At 36.7% G+C, this 22391-nt stretch overlaps 1 protein-coding gene across 2 annotated transcripts in view; it reads left to right on the top strand.

Moving 5' to 3' along the window:
* The window catches only part of Cdkal1 (CDK5 regulatory subunit associated protein 1-like 1), a 520358-nt gene that overhangs the window by 72780 nt on the left and 425187 nt on the right, over positions 1 to 22391 (top strand). For both annotated transcript variants that reach the window (XM_013030462.1, XM_013030461.1), the window contains one exon: positions 3824 to 3908. In XM_013030462.1, coding sequence (XP_012885916.1) covers positions 3824 to 3908 — 85 coding nt within the window. The remainder of the gene's footprint in view (positions 1 to 3823; positions 3909 to 22391) is intronic.

Genomic DNA, 22391 nt, shown 5'->3' with positions numbered 1-22391 from the left:
TTCTTCCTGTTAGAACACCAAGATCCTCTGGAAGAAATTCCACATTCTACATCAGAACTGGACCCCCGCTTCTCCTGGAAATAATGCTCTGGTTTTGAGTTCTGATTGCATACCACTAATCTGTTTTCCTCCTAGATTGGTCTTGATGCTTACTCATTAACATGCCCTTCTGGCTCCTTGGTCTTAGCTCATTCATGTGCTCATGTAGTCAATCATTCATTCTTCAACAACAAGAGATTGGCTCTGAAGATTTAAAAATCATCAATCCATGAAGGACCATTTATTAATGAATGTTTGCTGGGATGTGCTACAAATTCACCTGTGCCTTTCTCCTTGTGAAAAAAATAGATGTGTGAAATAGTCTGGGAAAGATGAGTGTAAGAGTTTGCTATGGCAGATGAGTTGACACTTAGGCAGCGAGTATAGAAACTAGTCCAATGGAGACCATGTGGCTCTAGGTGGTAGTGATTTTTAAAACAGCTTTATTGGGGTAATAATTTCTGTGCCATGCAGCCACTCATGGAAATTATAATTCAGTGACATATAGTGTAGTGATAGAACTGTGGCACAGTCAATTTTAAACTTATTTTTGTCACATAAAGAAACTCTATAGTCTTCTTATCCTGTTGTCCTCTTGTTCTCCCCATCCCTAGTTTATTTTCTGTTCGATATATTTGTCTCTTCTAGACATTTCATTGAAAGAGAGACCTATAATGTGTGCTTTTCTCACTGACCTCTTTCCATTAGCCATGATGTTTTGCAGATCTATCAATGTTTTAGCACTTCATTTATTTTTCATATCAAATAGTATTCCATTCTGTGAATATACTGAATTTATCCATCAGTTTGTGGATATCTGGGTTATTTTCAGCTTTTGGCTCTTAGGAATGTTGGCATGAACATTGATGTACATAGTAAGCACAAGTCCTGTATTGTATTCTCATGCTGATCACCAAAACACTTAGCTATATAATGGATTTTTGGTAGTTACTGCTGGAGCTCAGTCGGGTATTTTTCACTTTAAAGACAAATATTTCTTTTTCCTTCAAACAGTTCAAGCTGATTCATAGTCCTTCCTCACCGTATTTCCATGAAGTAACCAGTGCATCTAGAACAAACTCTTTAGGGAGTAATCTCCAAACATCTTCCCCTTGGAGCTGCTACTGCTCTATTCACTCAGAGGCTCACGACATATACCTCTACACTGGAACTGTGTGACTTAGCTGGAAGGCTGAAGGCCAGGTCTTCACCTGAGAATTTCAGACTGGTATCTCTAGGTTCTCTTCTTGAATCTTCATGGCCTTCTTCTTCTCCCTCCTCCCTGCTCCTTTCTCCTCATCTTCCCACCATTTGAACCCTACATAGCATAAGGGAGAATATATTCCAGTGAATCAGTTTCATTTCCTTAGAAACCAGATTAGGAACATGGATATTTCATGCCATTTATATGGCCCATCAGTGGAATGATCAATGCAATCTCAAGGAAAACATTAATTCATTGATCAAAACTTTTTGGTTTTTTTCTTTTGTTTCAAAAAGTTACTTTTCATCATGCATCTTAAAGTTACTTTTAAGTTCTCTTATTTAAGTATGCTCCATTCTCCCAAGTTTTTAAGGGGCTCTCAGTGATTTGTATTGGGTAAATAAACTCTTTGGGTATGATTAGTGTAATGGACATTTTAACTGTTTGGACTTGCCTTCCAGGGTTCTGTGGTAAAAGAAACTCTCAAAAAATGCGTTTGGGTCCAAAGCAATCAAACTCTTTCCCCTTTTTGTTTTGTTCTTTGTGAGCTTTTATTTGTGTCAGCCTGCCTACCTTCCTATTTGAAATCTATGAATAGACCCTTTTATTGTTGTGTGCTGCTCCTCCGGTTGATTTTCTAATGGAACAGTTGTGTAAGATCAGTGTCTTGTTCAGCCAGCAAGTGTTGAAGTGAACCATGCAGAATCCTGCAGGGAGTGGGAAGATTGGGGGGGGTCTGTCTGTGCTTTGGGGTACTAGTGCCACATTCATTATTAATTCTTCCTTTTCTTGCATGTCTTCACTGATTACAGAAGACCAAAAGCTGATACGTTCATAATCTTGGGAATTTTACATAATAGCAAAACAGTTACTTTTTGAAGCCTGATTCTTAGTGTTTTTAGAAATATCATGAGACACCCTCAAGGCCATGTACTACTTCTTGGTTTTGTCTGTAGTTATTATCTGCATTATTCTTGATCAAGAGGCAAGGAGCCACTAATGAGGCATGCTAATTTCCTTAAGTTCAGTCTGTGGAGTCAGTTTGTCTGGATGTCTAATCCTCACTCACCCTTTAACTGGGTAATTTTAGTCAAGTTAGTTTTCCTTTCTAAGCTTTAGATTTCTACTCTGTAAAATTGGAATCAAAATGAGCCCACCTCAAATTGGGAGGATTACATGAGAAGTGAATGGGACACGCTTGGCTGACTGCTGGACACAGACTCTGTAGTCAGTGATGTTAGTGATTATCATGAGTACTAATCAGATTTTTATTACCTGAGCCTGACTGTTAATTTCTGGTGTATGTAAGGAAGTAATTTAGAAAGTAACCAACTTTTGAGGCAAACAAATCCTTTTGTGTCTCTCTCCTTACACTCAAAGTGGGTGGCTTGTTGATGACCATCATTTGCTTGGTTCAGTGAACACAGCTTTCCTGGGAGAGAAGGTGCAAGGTCATGGTTCTGGGAGAGAAGTCTATAGAAGGTGCACAGTTATGGTTCATGATGGATTTTTACCAGGATGCAGATTACATTCTCACCTTACAATAAAGGAAGGCTGTGACTCTAAGCACTATGGAAAAGGAAATGAAAAACTTAAAGAAGTTTAGGAAAATAAAAGTCCTCTATGAGTACTATATTGGAAGACAACTGAATCTTCACCTCACTTCCAGGGGTGCAGGCACCTCAGTCTCATGATGCCTCTAGATGATGTCTTTACATAGATCTGGATGTCTCTTTGCTTAGAGATACAATCCAGTGGCTAAGTCATCTAGTAGTGGTAGTGAGCTGCACGCTTATTTTATTTGAGGTATGAGGACTTGGAAGGCAGATCTCCAGTGTAGGTGTATCAATCAAACTGACTTAGATATGCTTTTCTAGGCATCCTCCTACCATTTCTCTATGTTAGTGTTCTGGGATTGTTGTGAACATGAGTGTAATTTCCCCTTCTCCCCCGCAAACAGAGATGCAGATTGACAGTGTTAATATCATTTTAGAGCCCTAATTGTGCTGGTGAAATCTGATCCATATAGAATCAGTGTTACTTCCTTATTAAGGAAAGCATAATAGCCTTCACACTTTATGTATTTGTAAATTCATTTTACTAACATTAAAATAATAACATTATTTCTTGTATTGGCAGTGAGTTTTACTATATAGCAATAGGCAGACAGGCTGCATTTTTTGTAAGAATAATATTCAGCATATTTAGAAGACTATTCAGCATATGCTGATACTAATGTTTGAAAATATTGAAACAGTCCAAAGAAGGGTAATGAATTTTATATTCAAAGGTAAGTTTGGGTGAATTTTAACTTTGTTTTGAGATATTATTAGATAATACTTACACACTTTAAGTAAAAATATATCACCAAACACACATTATTATATTTATTCTTCATGAAGATTTCCATGGTATTACAATTGCCTACTATAATAGAATTGATATATACTTGTCCTCTGACAGTATTTTTTCCCCCCCACAATCTGTAACCCATGAATCTGGATAAGCATTTGGGTAGTTTTGCTTTAAATAAATGTGGTGTTTTAACTTTTCTTTTTTGCATCTATTTTTTTGTATTAGAAAATGCATCAGATGCAGATTTATGGCTCCTAAATAGTTGCACTGTGAAAAACCCAGCTGAAGACCACTTTAGAAACTCAATCAAGTAAGTGAAAGGTTTTTATTCTCTCATTTTACATTAATCAAGGTATGAATTCATAGCAATAGATTAGCCTTTAAAGATTCATAATATCAATATAAATAGTTGATATTAAAAAGTGTAACTTTGATTTCTGAGATGCTGTTTTGATTTTTCTCTGTTGTAAAATGAGGCTTTAATGAGGACTTTTGTACTGTGATTTGAGGGTTTGTGAAGTTAGCCAGTAGCTGATTTGAATTGTTAGGTATTAACTTTGTGTTGATCTAAGTGGTTCCAGGCCATAGTGTGAGGTTACCTGGCTCAACTTTCTCTTCTTTTCTCCCTCTACCCATTTCATCTACTTCAAGGTCTTTGATCCATTTGGAGTTGATTCTGGTGCAGGGTGATATATAAGGATCTAGCTTTAGTTTTCTACATGTAGTTAACCAATTTTGCCAGCACCATTTACTGAAGAGGCTGTCTTTCTTGATAATTGGCATTTATGTCATTGTCTCTTGCTTTGTCCTCTCAGAGGGAAATGGTATTAGGTCATCCTCTCTTCCCATCTACTCTGTTAGATAAGTCTGTCTGTAAACTATTTCCTCATTCTGTATGCCACCCTCTATAACTCATTGTACCTTTTCATTGGTACTTAGACCCAGAACCCATTTGTTCCACATACGTTTGTTTTTTCTCTTCTCTTCCCAGTCAGACCTCTTAAGATTCTCTTATTCTGTTCTTAACTTCTTTCTTTCCCTTCTTAGATTTGTTGTGAAATGTATGTTAATATGTGTGGTTTAAGTAATAATAACAACTTTAACACTGTATACACATTACCCAGCATTAGAAATATAGTATCATATACAATATAATATAAATAAGAACAAATCTTTATTCTGATTTTGTGAATCTTTCTTCCCTTTATTAATAAATTCACCCTCTAGTAAGTAATTTTCAATCCATATGTTGTTTAGCCCTATCTTGGACTTCCTTTATTAGACTTGGACTGGTGTATTTTTCTTTTCTTCAGCATCATATTTTTAGATTTGTCCATTTTGTTGACTATAAAACAACTGGATGTTTATAGTAATTCAAGGAGTGAATTTGCTGCAGTTTATTTATTTATTTTTATTGGTAGAGTTTTAGCTTTTCCCAGATACTTCTATGCATGCTGTGTCATGAACACTGTTACTATGAATATTTTAAGCATTATTTGTGGATATGTACTGGTCAAGTGTCAGATGGCTGTGCTTGTGTTCATTTTCACCTGCAGTGAGTGTGTGGTTTGTTGTGCTCTGTTCTTTCTATGTGAGATACAGTCAGGATTCTAAGGTTTCGAAGGTCTGTTTGGTCTGTAGTTTTATGTTTTCCTGATCAATAATGAGGTTGAACAGCATTGGCCATTTGGATTTAATATTTGTGTGTGTGTGTGTGTGTGAAATGGCTTTCCAAGTCTTTTGTCCATTTCACTGTTGACTTAAAAATATTTATTATGTTAATACACTATGTGAATTTTCTATACAGTACCTTAGCTGTTATACATGTTGTGAGTACCTTCTCCCAATTATGGCTCATCATTTTACTTTCTTTTATGGAATCTTTTATCTCCTGTTTTGAAAGTTTTTTTTTAGTCTTTTCCATTAGCATGCATTAATTATAATGACATCTTTTGATGAAAGGAAATTCTGATGTGAAATTTGGCAATCTTTTTTTTTTTCCTATGTATGTGTAAAAAGCTTCCCCTCCCTCACGTTTAGGTCTCTAATCCATATGAAATTGAGTTCTTTGAGAAGGGGAAGGTATAGCTAGGTAGTGGTCCAGTTTTGTATTTTCTGTTTAGATAGCCAGTTTCTGCAGTGTCATAACTTTACCTCTTCTAACACTCCATTTTACTACTTCTTATAACTATTTCAGTAGTTTTCATTATTCTGTTTTTATACATGGATATAAAATACTTTGTTCAACTACTTACTTGTTCACCTTTTTTGTTAGTTCTCTCCACTTCCCTCTGGTACCTTTCCTCTGTTCAAGCCTGTTTTACTTTCCTGTCATTCATTTGTCTTGTTTTGTTAGTATGTATTGATTACACCAAAGGAGTTTGCTATGTGTATTTCAGGTTTGTATGTAATATAAACACATACAATATCCATATTTGAAATACTTTAGATGTGGGGCTGGGAAGGTGGCTCAGTGGTAGAGTGCTTGCCTTGCATGCATGAGGCCCTGGGTTTGATTACTCAGTACCACATAAGTAGAAAAAGCCCGAAGTAGTGCTGTGGCTCAAGTGGTAGAGCGCTAGCCTTGAGCTGAAGAGCTGAGGGACAGCGCCCAGTCCCAGAGTTCAGGCCTCACGACGAATAACAAAAGAAAAAAAAAGAAATACTTTAAATATGTATGCATTGTATCCTGCTCAAAATAACCCTTTGCATTTCTTTTTCCTTCCCCACTGCAGATCCTTTATTGATCAACAGCTTTTCTTGAGATTTCTTCTGCTGTCTTCATTTTTAGTTGAAATATGTTCAAAATTATTATCCATTATCTTTTTTTCTCTCTTCTTCCTCTTATCTTTCTATATAGTCCTATAGTTAGATTCCTGCCCTACGTGTATAAAAACAAATTTATGTATATAGGTAGATACCTATATATCTATAGGTTGATGTCTTTAAGTCTAGCTTCCACATATGTGCACAAAGATGATATTTGGGTTTTGATTTTGGCTTATCTTATTTAACATAACTTTCTCCAGTTCCACTGATTTTCCTGAAAATAACATGATTTCATTTTTCCTTATAGCTGTGTAATATGCTATGGCATATATGTGTCATATCTTTTTTATTCATCAGTTTTTGGGCAGTGCTGCTGAGTATACTGCTAGGCTGTTGTCTTGTTTATTTAGGTGTCTTCCCGCTTGTTGCCATTTTCTGACAAAGGAAAACCAAGAGGATTAGTTCCTGAACATTAATATACATTAAATTCTTCTACATATCTACCTGCTCCAGCTTTCCCTTCAGTCTCTTCTTTTATGCAATGTGTATTTTTTTTTATTAATTTAGTTTTTTCATGAGAATGAAGTAAACTTTAAATTCAAGGAGAGCACAATGGTGTGCTGTTGCTTCTTGCCCCAAATCAAAGATGAAAAAATAGCAAGGTGGGATGTGCCTTTTTCTACGGTGGAGATCTGATCCTTGATAATGCCTTCACTTTGCCACTTTTTTTTTCTTCTGGTGCTGAAGATTGAAACCGGGCCCTTGAGCTTGCAGGTCGGGTGTTGTACCCCTGAACCCCAGTCCTGTCCTCAGTCTCAATTCTTAGCATTTCTGATCAGCTGCTGCTCCCCTTTCCAGTATTTTCTTAGTATTGAATAGTTGGGTGTCACTTCATTTGGTCTCTCAAGCCACCAAGGAAGAATTTGGAGGGATTTCTGTCTTCCCATGATTATTAGACTCCCATTAACTAGGATAGGGAAATAATTTCTATATATCTGTGACAAGACAGCCATGGGTTGAATTTTTTTTGTTATTAAAATTTTTTGTCCTAAGATTTTTGTCAGTATGTGCTTTAGATTGATAAAAGAGTAAAACTTTTAGGTTGCAAAAATAGAAGTACCAAGGATGTTGGACTGACTGTTGAACTTTGATATCTTAAATGTTATTGCCTGTACTAATTTAGGAAAGCGCACTAAGGAGCCCATGTGTTCTGATGGCAGCTATTGTATGCACACTATTTCCTCTTAGGCATCTGTCAGTGGCCCTGACCTTATTTTATCCATTATACCAATTTGAGTTAGACAATATGGCCTTTAACTTGCAGGGTTTTTAAGTAAATGAAAAAGATCAAAAGCATAAAAAAATAAAAATTTACTCCTAATGAGAGTATCAAATAAAAAAAATTCCTTTGACTAGTGCTTTATAGAAATGTGGGATCTTTTCCATGCCACCTAAAGGAGGTCAGTCAGAGGCTGGTAAAAATAAACACATCTTGTGTGTTCTATATAAATGACAGGAAGAATAGCCAGCTCGCTTTGATCATGGACTGACAACCTCTGTGTGACCTTGTACGTTATTAACCCAAATGGGGCACTGTAGTTTAACCATCCTCATAGTGGGTAGCCAAGAATCATTCTGTCTTTTGAGCTGCTTAGGTCTGCAGAAATAAAGTAATGCTGAAGAATAGCTTAGATACCTAAGGAAAATTACTTGTAAGCAAATTGAAAATAAAGGGAGAAGTGGGTACAGAAGAATATGTTTGGAACAGAGGCTACCTGCTATATAAAATAAAGCTCCTTATGAGATATTCTCTTGAGCAAAAATGAATTGTTGGATTCTCATTCCTGTTGTGTAAATATTCTCTGTTGTATATGGATCTGTCTTTGAATGCTTCTTTATAAATTGAGGTTGGGGAGAGATACAAAAGTTATTTCAATCAGAATGTATAAAATAAATTACCTTAAAATCTGAATTATTAACCAGCTTAAAATAAAATAAAAAAATTCCCTGATTCTGTTGTAAACTAGATTTACTAATAATTGAGTTATATTTTAAACTAAACATTTTCATTTAATTTTTTATTATCATTTAATGTTAAAATTTAAAAGTAATTTTTGTATTAGATTACAAACATAGTGGATTTTAATTTTTTAATTTTTTAAAACAGTGAATTGACTGACACTTTTTAACACTTGGTTGAAGTTTTGGTTAAACATTGATATTTTACCTTTTCTACCTGTGTACAGTGACTTGAACTCAGAACCAGTTTCATGTTACTTTGGGGAGCATCAGGAACAGGGCCAGCAAATCACAGTGCGCTACCAGGCACATGGGGTTACTCCAGTCACCACTGCTCTCCAGTGGCCGTCTGTCCCTGCAAAACACTGGACCATTTGACTTCTATGTCTTGGTTATCAGCTGTTGGTTAACAGGATTTTCTTTTCTCTAAAATTGTGCTCTCTTTACAATGACAGCCATCACTTACCTGTGTTTAGATACCACCCATAGGCTGAAATCTCTATTTTGACCCTTCAGTCCCTTCTGAGATTCTCTGGTGTGTATGACCATGGGCACAATATCTGAAGCAGTTGTGTCTGAGCCTTTTCCTATCTACTTCTTTTTTTTTTTTTTTTTGCTTTATGAGTCTACTTCATTTTTTGAGGGGAGGGAGATAAGGGTTGAAATAGGGTCTTGTTATGTGGTACAAGTTGGTCTCAAACTCCTGATCCTCCTTTCTGTCCTTCCCAAGTACTTAGCTGACAGTGTTCTCCACATCTGTTGTCTTTTTATTTTTGGTCATGGTGCTTGAACTCAGTGCCTGGATACTGTTCCTGAGCTCTTTTGCTCAAGGCTAGTGCTCTACCATTTTGAGCCACAGCTTCACTTCTGGTTTTCTGGTGGTTAATTGGAAATGAGTCTCATGGACTTTCATTTCCAGGCTGGCTTTGAACTGTGATCCTCTATCTTAGCATCCTGAGTAAGATTATAGGCATGAGCCACCAGCACTTGGCCCCACTGAATGTTTTTATTAGAACTGCCTATATTCTTTGGTTGCTTGTTTCCCTTCAACCCATCAGTGGTGGCCCTCCTCCCCTCTTTCTCATGCCCAGGGTTATTTGTGTTTTCTGCTTATGTGGTGATAAATGTTCTTGGAACCTTCAGCAAGTATATTCCCATGTTTTACCTAACAGTAATTAACTCAGCATGCCTTTTGAACTTAACCTGTTCTCTCCATCCCTGTGGTACTGTTTAGCTTTCATCCTTGTTATGATCTACTCTTAATATTATAGTGAATTTTTAGCTTGTAAAAATCTTCCTTTTCTTACCATACTTCACGCTTTCCACTCTAACCCCACCCCCTCTTTTTTTTGTTCTCAGATACAAGATAAACATATTGTTTCTTATTATAGCAAAGTTTGAATTTTTTATATTTGTTTCTTGTACCTCTATTTTTTTGTACTCTTCCCCAATGTTGTATTCCCTTCTCCCAACTATAAAAATTTTCAAGCATATGTATTTGCATACGATCTCACTGCCCTGTGTCCTCTCTCCTTTCCTCAGATGTATGTCCTGCTTCTGTACTTGTGCCCACCCTCCTTTTACCCCATATTAATCCTGCCTGGCCAAATAGTTCTTGTTAGAGGTAATATCACCTATGAGGTCATTTCCTTTTTAACCCTTACCCTTGTTTCTGAAGCCTGTGGAGGTACTCACTCTCTGTTCTGAGCTCCCCCTTGATCTCATACAAACATTTATTATCATGTATCACATTTTATTCATTTACCTCCTGGGACCTCAGGAGAATCCTTTTGTATGGAGGATCTAATAAATATTTATCTACTTGCTAGATTGTAGGTGTGAGGTCAGGGAGTGGGACCTCAGGAGAATCCTTTTGTATGGAGGATCTATGCTATGGTGATTTTCCTCTTCATGAGAAGCAGGTACCATCAACAGTCTGAGGTTGCTTATTGACTACTTTAAGAATCATCCTCAAAGTTGCTTCTGAGTACCTTGTTAGAGACAGGTTGTCTAATTGCAAAATAGGAAAGTACATTCCAATTTTTAAATATTTTCAGACATTTGTGATGCCTTGCTTTTTACCTTTTGTTTATAGACTAGGAAGAAGGCCTCTTCAGGAAAGTTGTGAAAGGACTGAGATAATTGTGCCCTCTTGGGGTAGTCACTTGGTTATACTGCCACTTGGTTATACTTCCTCTCCCCTCTAAGCCAAAAAAGGCAGCTGTAGGATTGTGACCCACTGGATTTATTGGAGCATCTTATCTTGAGTCAGAATGTGCAAAAGGTATTAAAAACTCGATAGTATTTGGTCTTGACTCTGGGATACAATTGCAATTACTTAGAACTTATTTGTGTAAGGAGTTATGATTCTTTTTTTTGGGGAAAAGAGTTTAACATTCATCATTCTGTCATATCAGCAAATGATTATTAAATTTATTATTTTATGTTAAATTATAACTCATATGAGTCATGCAGCTATATCAATAATATTACACTAACTTGCATGTATCAAAATTCCTAGTTTTGATGAATGAGCAAAAAACCTCCACATATACCACAGACTTAGAAAAACAAATTAGCTAGCTATTGTGGGGAGAGAAATAGAAGTGTTGGGAAGGATCTTGTGAGGGGGAATGACACAGATCTTAAAGAGAACAGATTGATACTTTTCTTTACTGAGATATCACTGACCTCTACAGAGTGCCCAGTAAATAATTAGCATTGACTCACAGAATTGAAACAAAAGCCAGTCTGATCAAGGCCAGCTTTCTTTCCATAAGTTGTTTATGGGTCAGTTCTTGTTATCATCAATCATATGTTTTAGTCACATTTATTTATGTATACCAGTGCTCTGTTTAGTCTGTTTTTCCTGGACTTTGGATTTCCCCCATGTGTTACTTTGGAGTTCATGGTGGCACTATGAACAAGCTTTCTGGAAACATGAAAATGTTTTTGTTCATTGTGATAGTTATGGAGATGCAGAGAAGATATTAATTTTGTTTTCATGGGCTCATCTCCTAACCATGAAAAAGCATGGAGTTGCCTGGGAAAGCAGGCAGAAAATAATCATGTGACCTACTACTTCAGTGAGACATTCCATTGGAAATAAATTAAAAAGTATACTTGCAAATTGAATTCATGGTTAGCTTTTTAAGGATAAGGAATATACTTGCAGTTATATGATTAATAACTCAGGAACAGAAAAGCACTTCAAAGGTAGTAAATCATTTTAAAATGCAAAACTGAGTTTGGTAGTTATCTTAGATCTTTTTGGAGAACAGAATTTTGCATAATTTCATGATTATGGGTACATCAACAGTTGCTTTGTTTTTGCTATTTTATGCAAGAGAGTGAGTGAAAGAGGTCAGTGTATTATGTACCAGCAGCAGCTGGCCGATAGCACTAATACTTACGTAATTAAATATATGTGTTGGCTGTCCTCCTAACAACTCTGTAGGTGGAGAGTCCTGAAAGCATGCAGAAACTTGCCTGAGCAGGATTAAAAAAGAAATCAACATGGTCTAAGCTCCTTTCAGCCGAGAGTGATTTCCTATTGTTTTGGTTTGAAAGATATTCTACTTATTCTTGGTGTGTGTGTTTATATAACAGTAGAGGGGGAAAAAAAAGACTAACTTTCTTCCTTTTCTTCCCTTTATTGTATGCTCTTAAGTGTGACAAGCATAATTAAAAAAATGTTTTTAGTCACTTCATAGTGTTAATAACTGAAAACAAATAAAATAAAACCCCACGTTTCCTTCAAACATACATATTACAGTAGTATTAAATACTAATCATTGTTCCTTACCTACTTATGGTGGGCCATGTTAATGAGATTGTTTTGATTTCAGAGGCCATTTTAGCATGATCCTTGAAAATTGGATAAGGGTAGCAGTTAAAGAATTAAAAAGAGGTACTGTGTTGCTGTACTTTTAACTAATGGCTACTTAGTACTTGTAGCTGTGAGCTGTGGACACAATTATCAAAGTTTACTTATCCCTTCAGTTGCTTTTTAACATACTAAGCTGAGGCCTGTCCCTACCACACCTTTAAGACTAAATGGCTGCTTCTCTTCCTTAATGTTAGGAAGAATGTGTAACCAGTCCAGGTAGCCTCCCAATATTATTAACTATTTTAGTAATTTCTGTGTATCTCTTTTCACAGTTCCTTAGGGGATCTGTCTGTTATCTCTGGGTACCTAACCTAGTTGATGGCAATGATAGTTGGACAAGAGAATAAGTCAACTCTGTTTGCTTTCTCTCCCTCTTCATCCTCTTGATCCCCTTCACTGCCTTCCTCTGTCAGAGCTAATGTCTTCCTCTGGATTTTCATAGAACCTCTTCTGTATCTCTTTCTTATTAGATTGCATTACTTTGAACTTTAGTCCAGGAAATGTCACAGAAAACCTAATAAGTAGAGGCTTAAATAAGATTGGAGTTTTATTTTTTCTGATATAATGCATGGTCCACAGATAGGAAGTTGTTGGCTTTGTTTACCAACTGGGGATATGAGGGCTGAAGTCCTCTTATGTTTAGTGGCCTTTCCCTTATCATGTCAAATGGTTCTTTCCCTTACCATGTCAAATGATTGCTACTCCCCAGCCATCACATGTACTTTCCCCAAAGCAGGAAGTGACAAAAGAGCATGCCAGCTGAGGCCATCCTTCTTTTAAAAGGAGCTTTCTAGGAAGTCCAATTCAAACTCTGTGCTTACACCTCATTATCTGAAACCCTATCAGAGTGCAAATTTCAATTTGTAGAAGAGTGGGAGCAGGATTGGGGTCCTGTAAGAAAGAAGAAATTGAGAATGTTTATGGAGACTAACGTAATGTTTCTGCTACAAGGTGCAAACTTTGTGGCAAGACGTGTTCTGTCATTTACTAGGATTGGTGGATTGGAGGGGGTCCTTGGCACATTTGTGGACAACTGACTCTTCCTCTCCTGTTACATTTATTCAGAACATTGAACGAATGACACCGTTGACATTTGAGAGCTTTTCCTCTTTTTGTTTATCCAGAGTAGTCTCTGATGAAATAATAAAATGTATAAGAGAAGTTCCTGGCTCAGATGTTGCATACACAAAGCTAAAAACAAAAATGAGACGAACATAGTGAGCATATTTGACATGGAACCGGTAAGAAATGTATGTATTTCATTGTTTCTAAAGTTTATCTCTATAATACAATAATTTTAAGAGAATTAAGGTACAAGAATTTACTATGATTATCACAGAGGGTCTCAGTAACTTAGAAAACAGGTTGAGTTAAATTCATTTTATAATGTTAGTAAATATTATTTTGTACAGTTCTAAAAGGTTTAAGCTGAAAACAATGCTTCTTTTTGTTAATATAGAAATAGAATCAAACTTAGTCTGGACAGCAGCCTACACATTCTGACCTTTGTGTTCCTATAGAGATGCATTATTGAATCATTGTCATGAACTACTGGGAATAACTATGTTTTTATTGGTGTTTTACTTCTTAGGTTCAGTGTTTGTGTGTGTTTATGCCTTCTCTTTTCAGTGTAGATGAATTAAGAAAGAAACTGATAGAATCACATGGTAGACTGTTTTGGGGAAAATACAAATTAAAGTGGATGTCAAAGATCTCTTTAACAATATGTTTTAGAAGTCAACAGCTTATTTTGTGTGCCAACCAATGATGTGCTTTTAAGCTCATAAATTTCTTTCCTATTACAAGAGAGATCAGATAAGCAAGTTTATAGCAAAACTAAAAAGTTTAATTTGGTGCTTTCCTTCAGTGACTGTCAATATTTTATGATGGTTCTGAAGGAAAATACATGTTTTGCTTTAACTTGAGAAAATGGTTTGAGTCAACATATTTTTTTATATTTTGATTGTCTATAGTGAAAGCATGAACTAATTCCCTGTTTTGATGTTTTTACCATTTCAGTAAATAACAAAGGATTTGAAATCATTGATCAAGTAAATTTAAAACCAGTGATTTAAAATCTTAGGAGTAGAACTTGTGTGTAGTACATTAAGCAAAATCTTAGACTTTAGAATTTTTCTTTTCTTTGTAGGATGTAAGCCTTTTCTTGTCAACATTTTAGAAAGTTGCACACAGAAAAATTTGAAATGTACTAACTGGTTAATTAGTGAGTGTGAGTGTTCTATAAGTAGGTCTTTTTTCTTTTTCTTGGAGATACTGAGGTTTAAACTCAGGGCCTCGCACTTGCCAGGCAGGCCCTCTGCTACTTGAGCCATACCTACAGATTTAATTAGGAGTATAAGAACTCAGGATGATCATGGGTGTTTTCTCAGTATGTTTCTAATCCCCTCATTGTCCGATTGCCTACATGATTTTGCACTTATTAGAAGCTTAGAGTTCTATATGTTAGAGAACACAGATGAAACTGAGATACTGTGTCTTACACAGAAAGTGCCAGGTATAGCTAGGGTCAGGGTCTTGTCTGTGGTACTAGTGGTGGTGGAGAAGGGGAATCCACTATCTTAAATAGGGAAAGGGGTGTATTGTCTTTCCTGTAGACTATGGTAGTAGCGTGTTTTGCAATGTGCCTTTATAAATGTTATGATTTACTTACATACATGATTCTAATTGACTATCACAAAGCTCTAAATGTCATTAATACAATGAAAGAAGCAAAATGATAATGTAGTATGCATTTCAGGGAAATGTTTATGCATAAATAAAATTAAGACACCCCCCCACCCCCCAGGCCTGTGGACAACATTTTGGCCTAGCAAACCAAAACCAGATGCAAAAGAAGCATTGTTTCAAAACATCTTGCCTTTGTCCCTCCCTGTCCCTTTCTAGTGTAGATAACCTTCCCATGACTCTAGTGGAAAGATTTGTAGGAGGGACTTAATTAGGAATTAACAACCAATCATAGTGGTATAAGACCCCACCAACAAAACACTAGCCTTCCAAAACACCTAATTATAATATGGCAAGTAACCTGAGCACTGCCCAGGGTATAAAAAAACCCTAGACTTAGCCTTGAAGGGAGAAGTCAGAGTTGGATTTCATTTGACAGATTTCTTGTATAAGAAACTAAGAAGGCTTCAGTGGTAACGGCCATCAGTGGACCTGCAACACTGGCAGGCTTTGCCTTCTCCTGATTGTATAGGACTGCTGTAGGATTGTAATAGCACTGTAATCTATAGGACTATAATCCTAGCAGGGTCTCTCAGGTGTGGAGTCAGAAGGGTTGTGATGGCCTTGCCTACCACAAGAATTCTGTATCAAACTACCTAATGATTAAAATTTCTGTAAGGTTTGAAATACAGCTCCACTTCCAGCTTTTTTGGTACTTTATTGGAGATAATAGTCTCATGGACTTTCCTGCCTGGGCTGGCTTCAAACTTTGATCCTCAGGTCTCAGTCTTCTGAGTTGCTAGGATCATAAATGTGAGCTTTTTATACACTAGATTAAGAAAACAGGCTCAGTGCTCTTGAGAGTGGGGAAATGTTTGCTGTGATATATCACGGGGTGGGGAGCGGAATTATACTCTTCTGGAGAAACAATGTTTTTTGAAAGTGGCATATAAATTTAAACTGTGCATGCTTTTTGATTTAACAACCTGTGTGTTAGGAACTCTCCTACAAATATGAAAAACACTGTCTGCAAGAATAGGCTCCTACTGTTATCACTGTTTGTAGTAAAAAGAATTATGGCAGACCTCACCTGCACAATTTGAGGTGTTCTCCTTTTTGCATATGCTCATGCTTTGTATAGCAGCTGATTGTGGAGTCTGTGTCACAGATGAGAAGCAGATTGAGGTGCAGCCTGTCACTGCACTTCAGTGAATCTTCTCTCTCACTTACTGGTGATCATGATCACACTTACCCTTTGTCAAAATCTTTCAAAGACACAGAATTTTGCCCTGGTGATTTTTTTAAAGTTTCTGGATTCTACTTGTTGCTCTTTAAATGTATAACTAATTTGCCAATTAAGATTGAACTATTTTAGACTTACCTTAACTATTCATGTAACATAGACCTGTTAGCTCACCTTTTTATTTTAAAACTAATAAGAGACAAATTTCAGTTATTAACCTTAATATAATAGATTTGGACTTTTGTCTAAAATGAATGTTTATATTTTGTAGTCACTGTGGAATGTAATGTCTCTTTCATTGGGTCGCAAACATCTCTTACATCTGATTTCAATTTTCATTCTTCCCTAAAAAAACAAAAAGAAAAAAAGTTCTGTTGTGAACCACATTCTGAATGTGTTTTCCAAAGCAAATGGTGACTGCATCACATGGAGCCAGCCATTTTTATGTGATACACTAAACAGAATTGGTGTTCATTAATTTGCCAACTTTTAGTCAAGGCTAGCACTCTACCACTTGAACTATAGTTTCACTTTTAGGTTTGTGATAGTTAATTGCAAATAAGCTTCTCAGAAACTTTCCTGCTTGGGCATCCTTTGAACCTCAATCTTCAGATTTCAGCCTCCTGAGTAGCTGGATTACAGCTGTGAGCCACCAGGAACTGACAGGTATAGACAGTTTTATTATTGCTAGTGTAATAGTGATTAACATAATAGATCAGTGATTTACTATGTATTTCTTTCTTGTCCTTATATTTGTTTGGGCCATTTTCCATTTATATTGTCCTTATCATAGACTTCATACTTTGCAGGTATATTCACATGAGCTCCTTGTATACTAAGAATTATTTAGAAAAGAATTTTTGATATTGTAACTGCTTTCATGCTTATAAAGACATGGATGAAGAATGAAATTAACACTCAAGCCTTGAGAGAGGTTTGGCAGATGTAATGTGAGTTCGTTGGAGTATGTTCCTGTGTTTCTACCCCTGTCTGCTTGAGCAATTGCCTTATTGAAAAAGCAAAACAAGAAGAGTCTGATGATGTGCTAATTTTTGTTGCTTATGAGTAATGATGAATATACTTTAAAATGAAATGCATGTTTTATACAATAACACTATTTAAGTAGATTTTTAGAAAAGCAGCTGTTACCAGAAATGGTAGACTTCAGTGTCTTGGAAGTATTTACAGACTGTGATTGGAAAATGCTGAATAGCCCTCCTGCCAGAGTACTGCACAGAGTACTATACAGAGCTCATGCTGCCCATGTGTTGTCATGTTTCTTGTCTTTGACTTTTTCCAGCTTTCCTTCTCAAATTGTTGGACTCGTTCCTGCTTGAAATATGAATTCACAGTGGTGCCCTCTGGACCAAGGCATCTCCGGGCAGCAGACCCTAGCAGCCACTGCTGCTGGGAGCAGGTGTGGGTACAGATGGCGTGGTGGGGCCAGTCTGTCTTGTACTTGGTGATGCTGCAGGGTGATTGATGGTACAACTTGCTCTGAGTAATGGTCTGAAGTAAGGCAAGCACAAGTGCCTGGCTAGGTTAAAGTCACCATGGGCACAATGGATATAGATACTTAATTTAGTTTCTAATAAAACTTTCTTATTAGTACCTTGACTCTGGCTCTTGCTGCTTGATCTCTACCTTTCTCTTGTCGTGTCTTCTAAGGGAAATGTGTCACAGGTGCCTAAGGCTGAAAGCATCTCTCTTGAGGTGGAGAAGGTTTTCAGTCACCAGTCCCTGCCAAATCAGAGTGGACTCCAGGCGTTACTAAAACAGTTCAGTGTGTCTTTTTTTATGTTGTCCCCAAAGTAGGTATGCATGTCCCCAGGCTGGATAAAACTGTCAATGGGATGGGTGAATAAAAATATTTACCACTTTGTATATGTTTATAATAAATAGACATAAATTGGGAACATGCTCTGAAGATTTTAATTCGTAAGGTCACAGTGTGCCACGTACAACCCTTTGTAGGACGTAGTCTGTGGGATTTGTTGGTAGGTTTGGCTCTTGCTTATCTTGAATCCTAGAATATGCAGACATTTACCCAAAGTTGTTGCTCCCTGTCCCAGGCCTCCCTTCTCGCACTGTACCAAGTGAAACAGACTCTTTGGAGTACGTATGAAGGTCATGAAGTTGAAGACAGTTCTCACTATTTCTTTGGTGGGATTTTAAATTGAAGATAAATGTGTTAAAATGGCTAAAGTTTTAAAAATTGTTCTTATAGCCATAACTCTTTAGGCAGCTTGCTGTTTGGAGTTTCACTCATCATGAGATCTTAAGAATTCAACCTGTAAGTGTGATGATAGTAACCCATTACTGGTTTTCTTGTATTCACTTATTTCCTATGCTTTGCCTAAATGTTGGCCTTTGATATTGTATTCCACAGCATTTACATAAGAGTCATTTTGGAGGCCATTATTTTCTAGGTCTCTGAAAGGCTGTTATTTTTGTGGCTCAAAAGAAATCATGATACCTAAAGTGAAACTCAAGGCAACCCTACTGACAGGAAACGGCAGCATTTTTCCCCTTGGGTAATTTATTTTTTGAGGGTTTATATAAACTTTTTCCTCAGCAGTCCAGATCAGAAGACAGGATAGTCTATCCTTTGAGATTTATGTGAAAAACCTTTGTCTTGAGTGGCGACAGTTCACAGGTGAACCATATTAAGAGGTTAAAAGAGCTGTTCAAGGGAGTGGTCCTCCAGCATTTAAGCCAACCTCGTGCTTTCTCTTTCCACTCCGACTTCTTTTTCAGGTGTATAAATAATTACTGCCTTTTCTGGTTATATATGATGTCCATTAATTAAACTTCTGATCATTTCTGAGCATTTACCCAGTTGAAATAAAAGAATTGACATTCAATTTTAAATTCATGAAATCTCACTGCGAATACATATTTAAACATATCAGCTATAAAATTAATTATTTCTATGTTTTAGCAAGAGAAAAAAAAGTCACTTCAAACCTCCCACTCCATGGAGTAAAGAACAGGGTAAATGACAGAATTATGTTTCTATATAGATTCATTTCTCCTAGGGATGAAGGTTCAATATAGTCTTTTTAGTTAATATACTTCACTTAATGTGTATGTAGTACTACATTGGCTTCTTCCTTCCTTCCTTCCTTCCTTTTCTTTTCCTTCCTTTTCTTTTCTTTTCTTCTTTTGTTAGTGGTGGGGCTTGAACTTTGGGCCTGGGCGCTGTACCTGACCTCTTTCTGGTGGATAATTGGAGATGAGTCTCACGGGCTTTCCTGCCCAGCTGGCTTTGAACTTGATCCTCATATCTCAGCCTCCTGAGTTTCTAGGATTACAGGTGTGAGTTACTGATGCCCAGTTTATGGTGGCATGTTTTTTTTTTTTTTTCCATTTTTGTGGTACTTGGGCCAAATTCTGGGTCTTACATTTGCTAAACATGTGTTCTTCCACTTTAACCTTGCCCCAGCCATTTTGCTTTGAGTGTGTTTTTTTTAGGTAGGGTCTGGAGCTAACTTTGGTCAGGCCACTGTGGACAGTGATCCTTTTGTTTTTTACCTCCTAAGTAGCCAGGATTATGAGTATACACCACTATGTCAGCTCACTACACATTCTATTTATTTATTTTGGCCAATGGCTTCTTCAAGGAATACTATGTCTTTTCTTTGCATATCTAACCCATTTTATGAAAATAATTGAAATTTTACACTAAAAGCTTCTACTAAGACTTACTTATCTTGACTTTAGGATTGCTTAACTCTAAACAGTTCTTAGTGTAGTTAACAGGTAACCTGTTTATTGGTAGGTGTCATGCATGGGTCTTATAAAAACTTTCTGGCTGTATATTTTTGCAGTCACAGGGTTTACCCTTTACTCTTCCCCCCTTTAATTCCCTAAAAGGAGAATGAATACTGTGCCTTGGGATGCCATTCTCAGATCTATGTAGAGAAGGCCCTTCTCTTAAAGCTTTGGTATATTCTCCATGGCTATATTAATGTTATGAAGCATTAATTAAGCAGATGTGACCAAACAGCCCATGCAGGTAATGAGATATATTTTGACCCAAGTATAAAAATATATAAATGCCAGAATGAAAGCTTTCCTGCCTGGTCCTTAGATCAGTGGAAAAAGCAGGCAATGTTCTAAAGACTATATCATGAAGTACAGTGCTGCCTCCCCTTTTCCCCTCCCCCCCCAATATTTGTGAAAGATGTGGATATAGTATATATTTTTCAGGAATGGAATTTTTATTTCCTGGGGAGAACAAGAATCAAGTTGCCTATGGCCTTCAGAATTAAATTTTCTCATGCATGTAGACAAAAATTTCAACAATTTGACACTGTTTCCTGACAAGTATCTAGGGCATTTGGCCCACCAATCACTGACCTTTTACCATTGGTTAGATCTCATCTACATCAATCCTGTTTTATTTCATATAGATGTTGGTAGGTCTTGTGATCAAAACTGTTCTTTAGGGATGTGCAATTTAGAGTTCTGTTTGTTTTTATAAATACACTCTTTCTCTAACAGTTCAGCCTAGGTATTGAGTTACAGTTGGAGTTAAGTGGTATTTGTGTGCCACTGGGAGTCAGATCAGGTAAATTCAGTTGTCCCTTCTGATTTCTTGGAACCTCTTTTTGCTACTTGCATTGCTTTTTGTTTTCACTTTGGCCAGGCATATATACACAGTCCCTGATTTAAGAATTTTCAATTTTATTGTAATGTTGCAAAAACAATGGATCCAGTAGGAAGTGGATTAAATTTTTTTTCTTCCATACTGAAGTTTAAGTCAGATTCTCAAATTTTGAATTTTGTTTTTTCCCTGGGATTCTGATGTGTAGTATGCTAATTCCTTGTGATGTTGCATTGGGCTGCAGCTGCAGCTCCCAGTCACCTCCACAGTCATGAAAAGACATGACCTCTCCTCTGCAGGATGCTGTCCTGCTACGCTATGACATACGTTAGGTTTAATTTCTAGGATATATTGACCTAGGGCATTTTCACTTCCCACTGGACTCTTTTCTTCTAAGTGAAGGAAGGAGCGTCTGAACTTTTCAATATTATACATTTTGTGCAGTACTAAGCGAAGCCACACTACTGTTCAAAGATGTGTATCATCTCAAACATTTTTTAATGCAAACTGAAACATTGTAACCACCAAACAGTAAGTCTCCATTCTCTTCTTCCCCCATCTGCTAGTAACCAGTATACTGTATGAATTTTCCTGTTCCTGACATCTAAGTGCATTTACCAATGTGGTAAAAGTAGATTTGCAAGGACACCCCAATAAATTTCTTGAAGATATGGCTCATAGTTCTTATTTCTTTGTTTACCTATGACTTCAATGGCATTGTAGATTAGTCAGGAAAAGCAAAAGAATGAAAATGTGGGCAGTTCTCAGAAATAAAATGAGCCTTCTTCCTTTTTTTATTTTTGTGATACTGGGCTTTGAATTTAGGGCCTCATACTTGCTAGACAAGTATGAGCCATGCACTACTTATTTTGGAACAGGGTCTTGTTTTTTGCCTGGACCTGAGCCAAGACTGTGATCCACTTGTTTTACACTCCTTACCATAGCTTGAATGATAGGCACATGCTACCACATTCAGTTTATTCCACTGAGATGGAATTACACCAGAATTTTCCCTGTGCTGGCCTCCAATCATGATCCTCCTGATTTCAGCCTCCCAAGTATCTGGGATGACCATATGCCACAGTATCCAGCTAATGGTTGAGAAGGAGTTTCACATGTATATCCAGGCTTGCCTTAAGCTACTGTCTTTGTGATGTCAACTTTCCCAGTATCTGGGGTTTTGGATGTCAGACTCTGGCACTTAAATCCTCTATATTAATATATACTCATCTTGAGAAATCATCTCAATACAAAGTAGATTTTTTCCTCCATATATTTGTATCTTTCAGTGGCATCAAGGTACTTAGGGTTGAGAGTATCTTGTGTTACTCGGGCTCTACCTAGGCCTCAAGGCTCCAGAGATTTTTAAGGTTAGAAATGGATTTTTTTTTTAAAGAAATAAGGTAACTAAAGCTGTCTGGAAATATTTAATGAAGGAAATGAATTCCATTCTTTGAAAAAGAAGTTAGCCTAACAATCAATAAAAATGCTTTCCTTGGATTGTTTCTCTAAAGCTAGAATAGTTATTTTAAATTAGTTTTTAATCTTATCCATTGTTTCATGCTCAGAGAAAAGTCAG

This window comes from Dipodomys ordii, unplaced genomic scaffold (assembly GCF_000151885.1).
Source record: "Dipodomys ordii isolate 6190 unplaced genomic scaffold, Dord_2.0 Scaffold130, whole genome shotgun sequence".
Lineage (NCBI taxonomy): Eukaryota > Metazoa > Chordata > Mammalia > Rodentia > Heteromyidae > Dipodomys > Dipodomys ordii.
This window is presented reverse-complemented; position numbering and strand designations above follow the sequence as displayed.